General features: G+C 40.7%; 1 protein-coding gene across 10 annotated transcripts in view; it reads right to left on the bottom strand.

Annotated features, from left to right (window-relative positions):
* UTRN (utrophin) overlaps positions 1–20180 on the bottom strand; it is a 569920-nt gene that overhangs the window by 373674 nt on the left and 176066 nt on the right. For 8 of the 10 annotated variants that reach the window (XM_075924350.1, XM_075924351.1, XM_075924354.1 and 5 more), the window contains 7 exons: positions 16835–17047; positions 9061–9174; positions 7995–8147; positions 4792–4962; positions 3113–3292; positions 2291–2425; positions 1645–1794 (listed from right to left, as the gene is read on the bottom strand). In XM_075924350.1, coding sequence (XP_075780465.1) covers positions 1645–1794; positions 2291–2425; positions 3113–3292; positions 4792–4962; positions 7995–8147; positions 9061–9174; positions 16835–17047 — 1116 coding nt within the window. Of the gene's footprint in view, positions 1–101; positions 214–1644; positions 1795–2290; positions 2426–3112; positions 3293–4791; positions 4963–7994; positions 8148–9060; positions 9175–16834; positions 17048–20180 lie in introns of those variants that run through there. The other 2 variants (XM_075924356.1, XM_075924359.1) reach the window with 2 other exon arrangements.

Raw genomic sequence — 20180 nt, 5'->3', positions numbered from 1 at the left:
ATATTTCCTTTATGAATAATAAACTCTCTTCCTTTATTAAAGGCTGAAAATAGATTTTCAATTCTTTTTCCAGCTATTCAAAAGCAAAAAGGGAATGTTACCTGCAGTCTCACAAACGAGTACCAGTTCTCAGACCACGAGTACACATGCACACAGGAAACAAACATCTTCCTGTCTTCCAAATGACCACACTAAAAAGTATCATCAATGCAGCTACCAGAAAAGAAGGTTATTTGTAAACACATTAAGAGTGAAAAAAAATCTATAAATAATATTGGCATCTAAAGTGTACGCGCACACACTTCCAAATTATCCAAATGGAATCAGACTAGAATGCTTCTCCTTCATTCTTACTCCAAGCAGGAGCATGGGTTACTGGGTTATTTGATTATGATGAGTAAATTTAATAACCTGAGATGCAGCTACCATTTCACTGCCCATTATATCTAAACTAGATTAACAGTTTTCAAGACTAGAAGGGACCATTGTAATCCTATAGTAGGATCACCTCTATAACACAAGCCTTTATAACACAGAGCTTCAGCAAACTAATTCCTACAATAATATATTTTAAAAAAAGCATCCAGTTGTGTTTTAAAAGTTACCAGTGAAGGAGAATCAACCACAACTGTTCCAATGGTTAATTACCTTCACTATTAAAAATTTACACCTTATCCCATCTGAATGTGTCTAGCTTCAACTTTCAGCCATTGGATTGTGCAATACCTATCTCTGCAAGACAGAAGAGCTAATTATCAACTATTTGTTCTCTGTATAGATAGTTTTGGATAACCCCTTAGCCTTCTCTTTGATAAACAGATTGAGCTCTTTAATTCTACCACTATACGGCATGTTTTCTAACCCATTAATTATCCTCATGTCTCTTCTCAGACCTTCTCTAATTTATCAACATCTTTTTTGCATTGCAGACAGCAGAACTGCACATAACATTCCAGCAATGGCCACACTGGTGACAAATACAGAGGTAAAATAACCTCTCCGCTTCTACTCAAGAGTCTCCTGTTTATACATCCAAAGACTGCATTCTCCCTTTTGTCCACACATCACAGAAGAGAAACAAGAGAAAAAGAGACTCAGACTTTAAGATCTGAAGGAACCATCATGAACATCTAATCTGACTCCCACAATGGCTTCCTCACATACTTGATTTTCGTTTGACTTTGTTCTAATCATATTCAAGAATAAAAATGACAGCCACTCATGTTCCTTCTGTGTTACGGAAAGTGTGTGTTATAGTCCCATAAGCATCCCTCTTCGGCTACAATTTAGGATAGTGGAAGAGGAAAATTAAACTGGAATGTTGGGATGAACTACATTTCAAAGAGCATTTTAAGTTTTGAGGATGAAATCTCTGTTCCATTTTGTCAAAATTATTTGAAAAATCAAGTTAAAAAGATACTGTAGATTTTCCAAATAAAGGATTATGTATCTGAACCTTATAGCAGTTTTCTAAATCTAGTCTACCTGACACCATTGGGAATGCTTTTCTGTATAACAGCCTTTTAGTCTTGTGTCCACGATTTCAATGACCTAACCATAATAATTTCAGCTTTTGTCCAAAACCATTTGAGCCATTACTGTGACATTCGATAGCTTCCTCCCACCCTGCTCCTAAATTCTTACCAAGTGACTTAATTCTTCATAGCGGGCATTGAAAGCCTCCAATTTTTCACTGATGATGTCATCAAGAATCCCACCATCAATCAATGTCTGACCAAGCTCCCGAATCTGGGTTCGATTATCAGCTGGATGACGCAGGACAGATTCCAAAGACTAAATAATGGAAAAACACTAAAACAATTAGGATGCTGAATTATGCTTCATTTTTAGAATTCAAGTTTTGGCTGTACACACAGGACCTTTTATACTCCAAGTGTCCCACTGCTCTAACAGAATGAGTTAGGTACTGTTAGTGCTGAGACTGTATGGGACAAGTTCAACAATCAACAGCTCATTTTTATTTTCTATTTTCAGCTTTCTTTTCTATTCACAACTAGCCCAAAATGAAGGCTACTGGGAAAAATTTAGCAATTTTCATGGGGCAGAAAATAACATGCAACTGTATCTCTAAAAATTACAAAATACAATACAACAACCAGAAAGGCTCATGTTTATTTAAATTTACAGGGCAGATAACTGTAAAGATAATCCATGAAAAGATAAAGATATATTCATTTGACACAGGAAATGAAAATTTCAGTATACAGTTTACATATTTCTTTACAGAGTTATCTGAAAAGTCAGCAGTAAAATAGGATGGCTGTAATACCTCAAGAGCTTCATTGACAGCATTCAATTTGTCAGGCAGATTCTCAGTACTTTGCACCCTTTCTTCCAAAGCATTTAGCCAAGCAGTTTCTAGGTCCAGATACTGAAGCAGCTCAATCCAACAAGACCATACTTCCTAAAGGTAATAGGAAGGCTGAAATTAGTCTAAAGAACATTTATTCAGATACTTATTAGAATTCCAAGTGTGAACAAACTTGCTTAAAACACTATAATAATTCATAAATGCAACAAAAATTCAAACAAATTACAGTAGTTACTACTGTTTTTTAATTGGCTCCTGGACACAAGAATAAAAAACAGCACTTCACAGTGCAAAGTAACTACTTATCTGCAAATCACAAATGCATCACAGGAAATTCACCTGCAGAATTATGCACACTCAGACTATCACACCATAGCACTCATCTGACTTTTGTAAAAAAGGACCACATTTATTCCTAGCCTACACAAACCTTTTTTCAGTTTCATTATGAGCGTTAACATTAAGAAGGAGAAATAATAATGTTATTCCCTGGAGATCCTTTTTGCCTTTCTGGAAGCAAGATAACAGAGCTGTGTAGCAGCACTACTTAGCTGGAGAAATGTTTATTGCAATTCAGTGTGTGACCTTAGTTATTAGACATGAAGAATAAAAGCAAAATTAGATGGTTCCTTGTGGATTTCAGTAACCTACTGCAAAAAAAAGTGATAGCAAACACCATGTGCACAAAAGATACTGGATTTAGTAATGAAACCTCACATTTTACATATCTATCACCAGCTTTTTCCTTGTGCTTCTGTCCTAAGTTTTATTAATTCGTACCTCTAAGGTGTGGCATTTCCCCCGGATCCGATTACACAGCAATTGGTAGTTCTCTAACACAATGTTAAGTTCGGATGTCAAGTGCTGACCACCAGATGGCACTTTTGCAGCTAAGACCTTGATATTGTCTTTCAAAATCTTCACGCGCACTTCTTTCTGCAACACATCCTCTTTTGCTCTCTAGACAAAAAAGATGTATTATTTGATCAATCTCTGCTTAGCTCAGTGTCCCCCACTATTAGTTAACATAAAACCAAAACAATTTACTAATCTGATCCTTAACCATTACATGTTATTCTAATTATAAGCTTAAATGGCTCATCCTTATGTTCATACATAAGCATAGCAATAACAGACCATATTCTGACTTGCACACCTTTTGACTGAAGCCCACGTGTCTGCATGTGTCTCTGCATATCATATATAGACGGTAAACTAATACACACAAAAGGGACTATTGGTAGAGCAGGGAGCTTCCCAAGACTTCTAAGCAGTGGAAGATTAAACACATATGCTGTGATTGATAGCACATATGATTCTGATTGATACGTGAATCAGAATCTGGGCTGGCAGAAAATAATTCCTACAGAACTTAGACCCAAAAAGACAAATGGCCAATAAAGGATAGGAGAGAGGAGCACAAATAAAGTGAAGTCAGTGGAGATTCAGATGGGGAAAGGAATTACTATCCCAAGCTATCTTGTATTTCCTCTTGTGATAGAATTTACCATACTGCAATATTATGGCTCAGAAGACAGTGGGGACGTAACCAAGGGTGGGCCGCAGCCTACCCACTTAGCAGCCTGGCCTACCCCCAGCCCTGGTTCAGCTCCCAATTGGCCAGAGTGTCTATCCGCTAAGGCTGGCTGGGGGAGGGGGCAGGGGAGAATGGCCCATTGTTCCTACCCTAAGCCCCCATTGTTGCCCACCCGTCCCATTCTGCCTATGCCACTGGAAGATACCACATAAAGCAAGCAGAGTAGCATGCTAAATACATGTTAAGTGGCATACATGTCAGGCCAGGGACTGAGGCAATTTGGTCCACAATAGAATGATAATATGAAGTGACACTCTTCTTACAGAAAGATTATTACAATGTCCTTATCACAAAGTAGTACAGGGTATGAATCTGAACTAAACAGACACAGGCCACACTCACAGACATAATACTAAAAGACAGAAGGAGGTTCTCAGGCCTGTGTTATTGAGGATGTCTGAGTAGACGATCATAATAGTTTCTGGTGGCCTTCTCATCTATGAAAAACCCTTGCTGAAAACTGCTTCATGAACGCCCCTTGAGAAGAGTAATTTATAACTTTGAATGTAGATTTGTCAATATAGTAGAAAGTAAAAATAGACCCAATATTTAGTACTCCATAGATAACCTGGGTCTATAATTGCTTAAATCCAGAAAGAAATGCTGTTGTCAGTTCTGTACTTCCACTGAAGATTAGATCTTTGACCAATGAGAAAGTCTGCTTATTCAGTCTGTGCTTAAAAAATTAAAATTCAGTGAAGTGTAACTGAACAATAGCACTCATCTTGTCATAAGAAGATCTTGCTTCCACGTCAGTAATTGATCATATGAAATCCCAGATAAACCCCCAGACAAAAAAGCATTAAGTATTGTTTTTGTTTGCTTGTAACCAGGGTCTTTGTAATGATTTAGTATTTCTGACCTTCATTTCCTCTACAGCATTCTCTAGTTCTTCTGGAGATTTGTACTCAAAATCTCTCTCCAAGTACTCCTCTTCAGCCTGCGTCATCCATTCTTGCATCTCTGCCAAATCCTTTTTCAAATTTACAGTTTTTTCTTGACTTTCAGACAACCGATTTTTCTGAGTAACAATCTAGAATTGCCAACAACAAAAAATTAAGGTGGTTTCACTATTTGAAGTTGCTCACATCATTTGAAAAACATTTTAGCACAGACTCAAAGTCAAGTTCAAGTAATTAAATTCACTCAACCAAAACATTTTTCACAGTTCTCTTTTTAGATAAAAAGATTCAGAAATTCAAAAACTAATCATTTGAGCTATTTTAAGCAGACCAAACCACTTGCTTCCATAGAGGAAGACCAAGATCTGGAGAGATAAAGTTCCTTTTCTCCTTTCACGGTATAGGCTGGTAACACTCCCTGAGGCATTAGAGCAGCGTTTCTTAAACTGTATGCCGTAGCACTCCCATTCAGTGGTGTACTGCAGCCTCTTAACCCCCCCACACTGGGCAGAGACGGAAGCTCAGTTGGGACAACATGTGCCGCAATTAAAGGGGCCACCGCCACGTTCCCCCCCCCCCCCCCCCCCACAACTTTTGCCCGGTGTTCTGCATTTTAAAAAATGTTTTTTTGGTGTTCCACGGTCTTCGAAAGTTTAACAAACACTGCATTAGAGTGTATCAGTGTCCTTCTGTGTTGTATCTTTTTAGTTGATAAGTATTCATACATAAATAGCTAGTCACTTAGGAACTTCACAGGTACCATTATTTTGCATAATGGCCTCTCAAAACACAGATTCTCCTGCTCCAAAAATATATTCCTCCAAAGTCTCTACCAATAAGCAGTACAGGGCCCATGTCACATAGATGTGTGCCTCCTCTGGATAAACAAAGAGCTACAAACATTCTGATTGGTGCCTAGATCAAAGACTGGAGAGGAAAGCCAAATCAGCAATGGAAAACAGAAAAATAATTAGTTTGCAGGAGGATTTTGAACAACAGGTCTAAGGTTAGGTGGCACAATGTCAGGAATAACACAACTGCCAACTGGTGAAAGAGATTAGATGAGAAATAGGCAAGCTGAACTGGTAAATCAGAAAATCTTTAACAAGCAATTAACAATGTACAGGAAAAAGATCAACAGGAATGATACTAGATATTGGAATAATGCATTTGAACTTTTAGTCCATTTATTAGAGGATATATTGGGCCTGGGTTGAGCATTCAGCCATTTTAACAGGGATATATATATAATGTATACTGTAATTTACAACACAGAAGTGTTGTTTTAGGAAACAAAAATGATATTTTATCAGCAGTGGGGAATAGGATGCAGCTGTTACTCCAGAGAAGAATATTGTTTACACTCCTTTAGGGGGACAATATAACACAGAACAGGATTACTATTTTCCTTTTAGGATAAAATTTTTAATTTGGGCCCAGCAATCTCAATCCTGTTCCCTTTTATAAGCCACTTTCCAGACATGCCTGAGCTAACACTTCCTAACATGGAGCTCAACTGCACTGAGTGGATAACTGATGGGCCCAGTTTGAACAAAGTACCAAAGTAAAATTAACTAAAATTTAAATTAAATGCATCTTTCCTAATTTACTCTAAAGTGTAAATACTGATTTGACATAAAGCAATATTGTTTTAATACTGCACTATGACAGAGTGTTAGGAATCAGCAATTTAACCAACATTCTGGTCACTCTTAGGGTTGCCAGATGGTTTCAACAAAAATACCGGACACACTTGACATTCCATCACAATCCACATTACATCGTATTTAGAAAATGCTGGACATTTATATTTTCCTCAATTTGTTTACTGGACTGTCTGGTTCAAAACCGGACACCTGGCAACCCTAGTAACTGTTTAGCCCAATAGGCCCCAGGCAGGGCCATTAACAAGGACACTGGATGCACAGGAAGGAAACACGGGTGGTCAAAGGAGAGACAGACAAAACTATCAGACCCTGACAAAAGACAATTCTCTGGTAAGAGAAACTTCCCCACACAGATCCACTTTGAAGGAGTAGCATTAAAAGCTATATAATACTGGAAAACGCTGCGACATAATATTGTTAAACACTGCGACGCACTTATATGTAAAAACTGGTGGAGTGACATACTGTAAATAAACTACAAGGTGATATATCATCAGAAGGGAAGGTCACTCTGAAGTCTGTGCAACACAAAAAGGACAAGAGCAATGGGAGCCTGTCAGCCACCTGTTTTAAACAGCTTCCATTGTTCTCATTCAAAATAGTCTAATATATATTACCTTTAACATTTAAACTAAGGGTCAAATGCAGTAAATAGGACAATGTTCTAAGACCTCTCTGCATGAGAGCATGCACACTTGCAAGCAGTTCTGCTCAACAGAACCAAAAGGACACAGCACGATGAACTATTCTCTATCAGTCATCCTCTCTTTTGATTTAAAAGTCAGAAGCAGACATTAACCCCAGAAAGTACAGTTACAAATTAAAGCTATCATTCCTTGAACAAGCCCAACATACCTGGCAGGCTGCAATACCTTAAACTACTAAACTTCCTTTTCCAACAGATTTAATACATGGGGGCTACGTCTACACTGGCCCCTAAAAACGGAAAAGCAATGCAAATCAGGTAAGTCAGGATAGGGAAATCAGCGGGGGATTTAAATATCCCCCGCGGATTTAAATAAACCTGTCCGCCGCTTTTTTTCCGGCTTGGGGAAAAGCCGGAAAAAAAGCGTCTAGACTGGCGCGATCCTCCGGAATAAAGCCCTTTTCCGGAGGATCTCTTATTCCTACCTCAGGAATAAGAGATCCTCCGGAAAAGGGCTTTATTCCGGAGGATCGCGCCAGTCTAGACGCTTTTTTTCCGGCTTTTCCCCAAGCCGGAAAAAAAGCGGCGGACAGGTTTATTTAAATCCGCGGGGGATATTTAAATCCCCCGCTGATTTCCCTATCCTGACTTACCTGATTTGCATCCCTTTTCCGGAAATTGTGGCCAGTGTAGCCGTAGCCGGGTTGTAACATTTAAAGGCTTGACTATTCTATTGTTAAACTATTACCCATCTATCCCACTAATGCCCCCTACAGTGAAAAAAAGCTATCAACAATTAAAGTGCCAGATAAAATAAAATAAATAAGTAATAAGTCTACCAATTACTGACCTGTTTGCTCAGTTTCTCCCATTGTGCCTGGAAATCTACTAGCCTAGATTTCACCCAGGTATCAACTCCTATAGGCTGGAGTCTTAAAGTGGACTCTACTTCTTTCATCTCTTTTAAAGACAATTCAGTCTTTTCCATTTCATTAACCAATGTCTAAACATGTATCAAAGAAAGAATATGTTAGCAACCTCTATTACACGAATACACTATAATTATACTTTTGTAAAACAGCTGTATGATATTCATTCCTGTCATTCTAATTTTTTCAGATAAGCTTTTATTAAAGACAATGAGACACCCCCCAGACGAATATCAATCCTATCCCACATATCACTCAGCAGAGTGAGTGCCAAAACAATAAGCCTGAGGCATGATAAAGACAACATCACCACTGCCCATCTTACTCAAATTAATAGTCAAAAAAATGCCAAATGACTGTATCATCTCAGAGTGCCACAGTTTGAAGAGGATGTGCCACTGATTTGGACAAATCAGGAAAGCCACACAAATAAACTGACTACATTTCAGGATGCTGTTTATCGGCATGCTCTCAGCCTAAATTCATAGCCTCTGGGGGATAACACTACAAGATATTGGCTGGGAAGGAAAAAATGTTCTAGTGGCTGAGGCCCAAAACTGGGGAGTTGGGAGATTTGAATGTGATTCTTGACTCTATGCAGGATTTTCTTTATTACTGAGGAAAGTCAGTTTTTCCTCTGACCCAGTTCCCCATCCATAAAATGTATGAAACACTTACCTATCAACCATGGCAGTTGTGAAGCTAAATTATACTAGATATTCTGCATGCTAGGAGGCTTGGAAGAAACTCAAGTGCAATGTGTTATTAGGGTCAAACGGATTGAAGGGCTAACTGGAAAAAAAATACTCCCTAGACAAAAAAAATGAGTGAGTGAGTGAGTGAGTGAGTGAGTGAGTGAGTGAGTGAAAAAAAGAACATTTCGGCATGCTTTACTAGCTGTGTCATATACTCTGTTTAACAATAGCAGCAAAATAATAAACATGAGAAAGGGTATTGTAGAAGGTTCCTTAGATCAGCAGAACTCACTGTGCATTGGTCAAGCTGTCTTTGAAGGCCTTCAGAATCTCCTTGGATAGCCTGTTCTTTCATTAAGAAGTCCTTCACACCATCCATCCATTTCTGAATGATTTTTGAATCAGCCTGAATTGAACACAGTAACTCCATGATAAATAGCCTATACTTACAGCATTTCAACAGATACCAGTTACAAGAGAGCAAAGTTTTCAAAGATGCTACTATAGTTTCAATTTCTGTTTTGATTGACAGATTTCCCATCCTCAGACTCATATGAACAATTGTGAAGGTCCTAAAAAACTAATGGTCTTGTAACACCTTAAGACATGTCTACACAGCAGGGTAAAAGTTGAATTAAGCTACACAACTTCAGCTACATCAATTGCATAGCTGAAGTCGAAATAGCTTAACTCTGCTTTGGTGCTGACTACACAACAAGAAGTCAAAGGAAGAACACTCTTTCTTTGACTTCTCTTACTGTGTGTAAAATGAGCTTTACCGTGAGTCGGAGTAAGAAGTCCTCCAGCTTAATATTATTTCAAAATAAAGGCTTGTAGTGTAGACGCACACCATGTTATTTCGGAATAACATCAGTTATTCCAAAATAATACTGTTGTGTAGATGTGCCCTTGGAGACTAATAAAAAAATATAGATAGTATCATGAGCTTATTCCTGGGAGAGTAACAAAAATACAGATACTATCATGAACTTTCCTGGGCACTATTCACTTCTTCAGATGACAAATATGGAGCAAGAGGCACAAAGGGTCAATTATAAAGCAGAAAAAGAGGGGAGAAAGGGAGATGAAAGAAATTATCTTCATTTAGCCTATTAGCCTCATTTAGCATGGACACCTTAATTGACAGGAAAAGAGGGGAGTGGGAGAGAAAAAACACCTGTGGGATCAGAGGGCCTGAAGCACCAGCACAGGCTCCCCAATGAAAGCAAGAATATAAGCATGCAAACAAGTGAACCAAATATTACAATATGGTGGAGGTACGATAAGACGACAGCCTTGTCTGCATTCTCACTCCCACATGAGCCCCTGTGTGCAACCACAGAGCAGAAGAGATCCCTGACCAATCTGTCCATTATAGCTGTGTTGTCTGGGAGATATAAAAGACAGAGGCAGTAGGGGAAGTTAAGGAGACTTGACAGGTTAAGGGGCAGCTTTGCTACCTTCAGAGGTGGAAGGCAAACCCTACCCTCCACAGATAGGACGCTTTAGCAATATACACAAGGATTCCTTCTCAATGTAAAGCTCCCTGCCACAGTTATCTATACAGAGGATGTGCAAGTGTGATGGTCTCTAAAGTGGGATCCAGCAGAACCCAATAGTATTTTCCACTAAAATTGGTAACACTATGCACCATTTAACCACACTGAATAAAATAAATGTTTCCATGGTGAAGTCTAATACACACATTTTAGTCCCTGTGCCACCACTGATGATTACAAATTTTTATTCCCACAAGTAAGGCAAAATTCCATGGATCCTTGTAGCATAGTCCAGTGGGCAGGGCACTGGGAACCAGAATTTCTGTAAGTGGCTCTGCCATTGACCTGCTATAGGACCTTTGGTAAGTCGCTTCACTCTGTCTCCGTTTGCCTATATGTAAATGATATTTATCGTGTGTAGATCTAAGCACCTTGGACAGAACAGTGCTGGGCAAGCTCAGGGGAGGTGGAGAGAAGCCCCAGCCTGATACCTGGCAGGTTGTAGGCCTTGATACAAGGGCCAAGGTGCAAGGGTCATGGGGAAGCCCAGAGAGCAGAAGCAGACAAAGGGAGAAAAGGAGGGAAGTACAAGGCTGCCACCAGAAGGTCCCAGAGCCAGAACCCAGAATAATGGGTGGGCCCGGGTCTCCCAGGCCCCCTTGCACCACACCTAGGCACACTGAAGCATGACTTATACCGGGGTGGGAAAAGGGTCCTCCACGGCACAGATATAGCCCGCCAACTGAGTTGATTCAGCCCGCATGCCCTGGCCAATTGAGACCTGGGGACAGGGAGCACATGAAGTCTCCTCCTCCCCCCCCCCCCATGGTTGCACACCACCAGAGGTAACATTGCACCCCTGGCAGGGGGAGACTTCACACACTCCCCCCACCTCCGGTCCAATCAGGACCTGGTGGTGAGGGAGCATGCAAAGTCTCTTACTACCCACCCTACCCTGCCAGGAGGGAAGCACATGCCACTGGCAGGGTGTGACAGGGAGCAAGCGACTTCATGCAAGTCCCCCACCGACAGGCCCTGACTGATCTGGGGGTGGGGGAAGCACATGAAATGTTCTCCCCCTGCCAGAGGGAACTGCACATCCCAGGCAGGGCGGGGGAGGGGAGCCAGAGACTATGTTCGCTCCCTCGGCCCCAGGCCCTTCCTGGCAGCTAGGAGGTGTGGCGCTGAGAGGGGAGGGGAGAGGAGGGGAGGCAGCTCCTGAACTAAGGGGAAAGTCCCCCTCCTGATGCTGCTGGCTGCCTGCCTTCCTGGGGGGAGGGGGGAAATGTGCCCCCTGATTGGCCTGGGGGCAGAGGGGACATGGGATGTGTCCTTACATTGTTGGGGTGCATGGTGCCTACAGGGAACCGCCACCTGTTCAAAACAGCTGGCAGTTCTCTCTAGCTGCCGGGCACCCCGGCAGGGCTAGGGGGCAAAGACTTCATGCACTTCCGCACCCCCAAGCCAATCAGAATCTGTGGGGAGGGGAGCACTCGAAGTATCCTAGCGCCATCCCTTCCTCCAGAGACCCAACCCCTGCCGGGGCAGCCCACGACCACTTCCAAAATTCATGAAGTGCCCCCCTCTCAAAATTATTGCCCACTCCTGGCCTATAAAGACTGGGGCAAGGAACTTTGGGGCCACAGTTGTCCACGGTGGCTGCTGTATTGATACAAAACTCCTGATACTCCCAGAAGGGGGCAAGAACAGAATGGTGGACACTGCTGCAGGGCAGTGTCCTGAAGAGTATGCTGTAGTCCAGGAAGAGATGAAGGTCCAAAAAGAGATGCAGAGCCAGAGGGCAAAGTGAAGCAGAGCAACAATCAGCAAGATACCAGCCAAAAGGAGTCCAACAAACTGAGCTAATTCCCAGTTTGACCAGCAGGTGGTGCTGTGGCAGGGAGGTGACCCTTCTATATTGTACAGTAATAATCAACCCATCGACTCTGGCATCATCTCTCCAACAGTAACCAGCATCAGCTCAGCAGCATAGAATATCTATGCAAATACAACTCTTCCAGATTACACCCTCTCTCCTCCAGCAATGCAAACCTCACTCTTATCTACCCAGAGACCTAACCATGAAGTTTGTTTAAATCTTAATGTTCAAACTATGATGGTTTTTAAAACCAGAAAAGCTTGAGATATCACCTTCAATGTGACTAAAAAACAAAGTTTCTCAAAGGAAACGGTAAAATACAAATATGTAGCAGCTATATGTAGCTTTGTTCATGTACTGATAGCTTTACAAAGCATTAAGAAAATGCTATTGGAAAAAAGTTTCAATGTATTCAACACCCACATTTAAACCCTTTCAAGTACATTTCCTCAGGCAACAGTGCAAATTTCAGAATATTTCAGTACCGTCTCCTCCTGCAGTTTTCTTAAGCTTTTTCCTCCATTAAAACTATGTACAAGTAACTACTTCCTCACTGGAAAAAACAAATCAGTTCATACATCTGTACAGCAGAACTCAGCTTCAGCATTCTCTTCTCCCTATGTCTCCACAACTCCTATTGACATCGAGAATCAGTAGCCTTGATATCAATGCACGTCCCAAACACATAAGGAAAACAGTACACTGACATTGAGCACTACTGTGAAGATCAGAAAGGAGAATTTTGCCCTCAGCTTCCAGCTGCATACATCATTGTGTACATAAGAACATAACATAAGAACCGCTGTACTGGGTCAGACCAAAGGTCCATCTAGCCCAGTATCCTGTCTGCTGACAGTGGCCAGCACCAGGTGCCCCAGAGAGGGTGGACCGAAGACAATGATCAAGCGATTTGTCTCCTGCCATCCCTCTCCAGCCTCTGACAAACAGAGGCCAAGGACACCATTTTATCCCCTGGCTAATAGCCTTTTATTGAGCTAACTCCATTAAATTATCTAGCTTCTCTTTAAACTCGATTATAGTCCTAGCCTTCACAGCCTCCTCTGGCAAGGAGTTCCACAGATTGACTACACGCTGTGTGAAGAAGAACTTTTTTTTATTAGTTTTAAACCTGCTACCCATTAATTTCATTTGGTGTCCTCTAGTTCTTTTATTATGGGAACTAATAAATAACTTTTCTTTATCGGCCCTCTCCACACCACTCATGATTTTATATACCTCTATCGTATCCCCCCTCAGTCTCCTCTTTTCGAAACTGAAAAGTCCCAGTCTCTTTAACCTCTCCTCATAGGGGACCCCTTCCAAACTCCTAATCATTTTAGTTGCCCTTTTCTGAACCCTTTCCAAGGCCAAAATATCTTTTTTGAGGTGAGGAGACCACATCTGTACACAGTATTCAAGATGTGGGCGTACCATAGTTTTATACAGGGGCAGTAAGATATTCTGGGTCTTATTTTCTATCCTTTTCTTAATAATTCCTAGCATCCTATTTGCCTTTTTGACCGCCGCTGCACACTGTGTGGAAGTTTTCAGAGAACTGTACACGATAACTCCAAGATCTCTTTCCTGATTTGTCATAGCCAAATTAGCCCCCATCATGCTGTACGTATAGTTGGGGTTATTTTTCCCGATGTGCATTACTTTACACTTATCCACATTAAATTTAATTTGCCATTTTGTTGCCCAATCGCTCAGTTTGGTGAGATCTTCTTGGAGTCCCTCACAGTTTGCTTCTGCCTTGACTATCCTAAACAGTTTGGTATCATCTGCAAACTTTACCACCTCACTGCTTACCCCTTTCTCCAGATCATTTATGAATAATGATCTGGAGAAAGGGGTAAGCAGTGAGGTGGTAAACTTTGCAGATGATACATTACCTTGTTCTCTTTCTCTCCAATGTACATGTAAAGGGAGCATTTCCCTTTTCAGCAGGGCCATCCCTAGGATTTATGGGGCCCTATGCAGTGCTATTAAATTGGTGCCCCCATACCTGACAGCAGCCGAGGGAGAGGACAATTTGTTTTCAGAGAAGTGATTTTATAATCTTCAGCAACACACTAACGAAATATTTTAAAACAAATTTTAAACTACAAGTCTGTAGACAAACACAATAAATTCAGAAACTGATGGGGGCTGACAAATGACTGGTGGAATCAGGCCAATCCTGGAGCTCAAAACTTCTTTAATTTTCAAAATTCCTCAGATTGGCTTCATTATCAGTTGAATGGCTCTTTCACAGGTTCTGCTAATGAGTCTGGCAGGCTTTTTTCATTTTTAAGTTAACTAGATTCTCTTTGGAGTAAGTAGAGTCATAGAACAGGGATAGAAAGAGGGAAGAGGCAGGTGAATGGACAGTAAGACTTAGTGATGCCCCAAATTTCCAAATGCCCTACACAACAATGTATTCTACATATGGGTAAGGACTGCTCAGATTTTCAGGGCCCAATGCTGCGCAGGATAACCCTTTTTAAGTGGGTGAGCATGGGGATTGTTCAAATTACTTCAGTAAGTGCTGAAATGAATGGCAACTAGTTACAAGAAAGATATTGCAAATTACAATAAATTAGTAGTTCTGAAAAGAACTGCAAAAATAAACATGGTAGTATTAACAAAGTTAAATATATGTCACTCAGCAAAGTGAAAACTAAAAGGAAACTATCATAAGTTTACTGATATTTGAACAATGTGAACACACAGAAGAAGAGGTGTTATTTAGCATAATGAAGAGCAATATAACTAGGATGAAAGGGGTGAGATTAAGAAAGGGTAGGCTTAACATCAGGAGAAACCTCCTAAGAGTGAAATGCATGCAAAATAATCACCAAGGGTTTTGACTGAAATCCCATCACTTGGAACATTTAAAACTAGGGGGAAATCCTGGTAAATTTACAATAGGAAATAATCCTACCCTGGCATAAGAGAATGACATGATGAACAGGGTCATTTCTAATCTAGATTCTAACACATCGTGTGTCTTATCCATCTCACTGAAATCAATGAAACAGACTGTCATTGACCTCAAAAGCCACAGCTCAGAATTTCTCTAATTTTTAAGGTCCCTCAGACTGCTGCCATGACAGCAAAAAAGGCAGAGCTTTGATGAAGCAGAGTGAGCCTATCTTGGCAGAAATGGATTTCCATTAGATTCTGGGCTGTATATACAAGCAAGCACCACACCAAGTATTTCTGGTGAAGCAGAAAGACAGCTTGTGCTCATCTCAGTACTGAAGATCAGAGGATCTACTCGTAAATAAATAGAAAGCAGCAGATATTTTCCTTCTCAGAACTCCCTTCCCTTCACCTCTCTCTAACTTCAGACTGTTTTATGGATTCCATTTACAAGTTTATTATTTGGCATACATACTCTACAATACCCAAAGAGCTTGCCCTGCCTTACTTAGCAGTAAACTGAAAACCAGTTACAGATCTAGGATTAACTATTAGTAAATAACTAACAAAATTGTCACATGAGCATAAGAAGGTAGGTTCTGTTCATGAAGAGTGGAGCTATGATTGAGCACCCGAGTATATTTTTCCAAGCTTATGGTAGCAAATCCCTACCCAATTTTTCCAATTACTAAACTTCAATCCATCTCCCCTGACAAGTTTTTTGTATCAGGATTGGACACATCCCAAGCAGCCCTTTATGCCCAGCAGTGCCTCTGCAGCACTATACCTTGTTGTCTTTTTGACATGGATCCTCAAACTTAAGACAATCCAAAGGAACTTAAACAATCTCTGCATAGGGTCTTATTTTATTCAGTTCTCAGGTATACACAAGCCCTCCAGGCCCCAACCCCAGTGCAGCACATCTTCCCCTCCTCCCCCCCCCCCCCCCCCCACACACACTTCATTGCAGGGTTCCCCACCCCTTTTTCTCAGTTCTGGGTATATTCAATGTCTCAGCAAGAGCCAAATCTTTCTTGTTATTGCAAGCCAGCACCTCAGGCTTGTGTTTCCTAAGCATTCCCCAGCTAACTGCAGCTACCTGCTGCCCTTTATAGGGAATTTCCTGGTCCCAGTGAAGTGGAGCCCATCCTGTAATTAGTGCTGACTTCAGAAGCCCATTGGGCAAACCACCCTCTTACATCTTTGTTTTGTATCAACATTTCTTTTGAAGACTGTATTTGTTCTCTAAGTAAAGTGCATAACTTTTTGCCTGAAAGTCATGGGATCACAAGAGGATGACTTTTTAAAAGAGAGAAAACAATTCCATCAAATGATCAAAAAATAAATCAGAGTTTCAAAATCAATGCCACCCTACTTCAAAATTCCCTGTGGTAAGATTTTTATATTTTAATTAGATCTGTGGCCAATGTGTGTTTAATGTTAAACTCAACCCTCAACCTTCAGTTGGATTCCTGCCTGCATAGGAAGAAGAAAACAGACTCCTTTAATGAAACAAAAAATGCAGCATTTTAAAGACTAACAAGATGGTTTATTAGGTGATGAGCTTTCATGGACCAGATCCACTTCCTCAGATCAAATTGTGGAAGAAAATTGGCATGACCGTACATACCAAAGGGATATAATAAAAAAAAAGTGAACACATATAAAATTGACAAATCAGATTTTAGAACAGAGCGGAGGCGAGAGGGGGAGGTTAGTGTCTATGAGATAATGATATTAGGGGTGATAAACAGACATAAACCCAAATATTTTTACTTTACCTCAAATATTCTCAGTTGAGAAACAATTTCCTCCAGTAGGTGAACATCTTTCGTAAATTGGAGCTTTACTTTGTCCCATTGCCCCTGTATATTCTTGAACTCTTGTTTGTAGATCTTTGCTATATCAAAAGAAGCATGTTTTTCCAAAGCTTTTGTTTCTGCAGCAAGTTTATCTATTGTAGGTTTCTGGTCTTCTAGTGTTTCACAAATAGTCTGCATGGAAAACATCAAACAGAACGTACATAGAGGAGTACTGTTTGGGTTACCATATTTCATGTTCCCAAAAAAAGAAAAGAGGAGTTCCGGGGGAGGGAGTTACAGCAGCCACCACTCTCTGGCCACTGAGTTTGGAAGTCAGAGCCACTCCTAGCAGCAGTGCAGAAGTAAGAGTGGTAATACCAAATCATGGACATTTTTCATATTTTAAAAAAACACTAAGACAGATTGAAGAATGAAAGAAGTCAAAAGTCCAGCAAAACTCATATACATAGTAATCCCAACTACTGTGATATTACACTGAATGTGCATATATGCAAACAGTCTACATTAAGAAATGTGAGTCAGGAGAGAGGGAATAGGCCAAAAAAACTAATTTTCAAATATTAATTACAAAGAAACCCATTATATTATTTGAAACAAATCTAAAATAAGGACCAGAAATCAACACAGTTTTATTTAAATCAATCATTTTTGTTTTTGTTTTCTAAAAACCCCACAAAAATACCAACATTTGCACCCATTGCTGATTTGTGATTATGTCTTTTAATCAGATGGTACCATAGTCATAGAGCTGTTTTTCCTCCTCTATGAAAATATTAACATTTTCAAATTCACTATGTAGTTAGTAGGAAGAGAGATATTAGAAACCTTGGTTTGCATTTCCTCTGGTGCTTGAGACTTTCTTATTACTCTGTATAAAGAAAGCCTGGTAAATCTGCAAATATCCACTTTCTAGCCACATGTATCCACATCTACGGATTGAATGCGGCTATCCACGGATTATTTTTTTAGATGTGGATGCTAATTTTGTATTTGAGAAGGGGTGTATGTATAAACTGCAAGGTGCCTACCTGACAAGCCTGTTTTCAGGCTAATGTTTCTTGAAACAAGATGCTTTTTCTGGAAAGAGGGCATTAAGGTTATAATGATGCCTTATTCAATCCCAATTTAAGGTCTATCCCACAGGCACTTAAGGCTCTTTGTAAGAGTAAGGGAGTCTCAGATTTCTACTTAATATCATTCTGAAATCTTTGCTAATCTGCACTGTAACGCCTAAGCTCACATTCTTATATTACCATACCTGCACAGTATGTCCTTTTGGGTCAGTTAGTCAGAAGTGGAGTGGGAAAGTTAAACAGAAGTCCAGTCAGACAGATCCCCAGAGACTAAAAAAAAATCATGCTCATGATCTTCAACAGCTTTATAAACCAAAGGCTTTTGCCAACTTTAAATTACACAGCAGCAGTATCAAAAGAGCAAGCTACAGAACTCCTGCTGTTTATATGCAAAGCTGTAATCATCTGTCTTTATAAGTAAAGCACTGATACCCTCACTTACTGGGCTTTTAACACCACCAACTGCCCCTCAAACAAACCCAAAAAGGAAAAAATTTAACCAATGATTAGTCATCAGCACAGTTTCTCCAGCTTCATTCCCACACTCCTACACTAATGCACAAAAAAAGATTTCTACATAGTCAACATGATTACAAAAAGGGGTGGAGAGAGAACAGTTAATGTATGGTGATATTTTTAAACAAATTAACCATTTGGATTTTTATATACATATGCAGATGAATGAAGTGGGACGATTTAAGTTTGCAGATGATACCAAACTGGGTGGGGTTGCAACTTCTTTGGAGGATAGGGACATAATTCAAAATTACCTTAGCAAGTTAGAGAAATGGTCAGAGGTAAACAGGATGAGGTTTAATAAAGAGAAATGCAAAGTGCTCCACTTAGGAAGGAACAATCAGTTCCATACATACAAGATGGGAAGCGACTGTCTAGGAAGGAGCATGGCGGAAAGGGATCTAGGGGTCATAGTGGACCACAAGTTGAATATGAGTCAACAGTGTGATGCTGTTGCAAAAAAAGCAAATATGATTCTAGGTTGTATCAACAGGTGTGTTGTAAGCAAAACTCGTGAAGTCATTCTGCCGCTCTACTCTGCACTAGTTAGGCCTCAGCTGGAGTACTGTGTCCAGTTCTGGGCGCGCCACATTTCAAGAAAGATGTGGAGAAATTGGAAAGGGTACAGAGAAGAGCGACAAGAATGATTAAAGGTTTAGAGAACATGACCTATGAAGCCAGGCTTCATGAACTGGGCTTGTTTAGTTTGGAAAAAAGAAGATTAAGGGGGGACATGATAGCGGTTTTCAAATATCTAAAAGGGTGTCACGAGGAGGAAGGCGAAAATTTGTTCCTCTTGGTTTCTGAGGACAGGACAAGGAGTAATGGGCTTAAAGTGCAGCAGGGGAGGTTTAGATTGGACATTAGGAAAAAATTCCTAACTGTCAGGGTGGTCAAATATTGGAATAAATTGCCAAGGGAGGTGGTGGAATCTCCCTCTCTGGAGATATTTAAGAACAGGTTAGATAGACATCTGTCAGGGATGGTGTAGATGGAGCTTGATCCTGCCTTGAGGGTGGGGGGCTGGACTCGATGACCTCTCGAGGTCCCTTCCAGTCCTATTATTCTATGATTCTATGATTCATACATTTACATGGCAACTTTTAAGAAAGATATCTACTTACTTTACATAAGTGCAATAGTAAGTGAAGTCTTATTTCCCTCTAGCAATAGATACTTTAAAGCAAATTTTCTCTATAATATTTGAGAGACTTCTGAAAGCTAGGTCTTTCAATAGCACACAGCTATACTTCATTATGGGTTAAAGATATATCCTTTTCTAGGGATGTGAACGACTAGGCGACACACTAGTCAACTTGTTGCTTCCCCAACCCTTGCTGTCTCTATCAGAAAGAGGCAGCAAGGATGGGGGCAGGGGGAAGAGTGTGCTTCAAAGCAGTAATGCTATGTGGAGCCCAGGGCCAAAACCTAGGCTCTACGCAGCGCTGCCACTTTGAAATGTTGCCTGCAGCCCGGGGCCAGCTAGGGACTGCACATAGTGTTTCAAAGTGGCAGTGCTGTGTGGAGCCCAGGGTCTGACACTTTGAAACGCCACGGGCAGCCTGAGGCCAGCTGGGGGGGTAGCCCAGTTCTCTCAAGCAGTCCCCCGCTGGCCCTGTGCCGTCTGTGGAGTTTCAAAGCATGGAGCCCAGGGACTGTGCGACGCTGACACTTTGAAATCCCACAGAGAGCACAGGGCCAGCGGGGGACTGCTT

The sequence above is a fragment of the Pelodiscus sinensis genome, chromosome 3 (genome assembly GCF_049634645.1).
Source record: "Pelodiscus sinensis isolate JC-2024 chromosome 3, ASM4963464v1, whole genome shotgun sequence".
In the NCBI taxonomy this organism is placed as follows: Eukaryota; Metazoa; Chordata; order Testudines; family Trionychidae; genus Pelodiscus; species Pelodiscus sinensis.
Note: the sequence above shows the minus strand (reverse complement) of the source record. Positions and strands in the feature narration are given on the sequence as shown.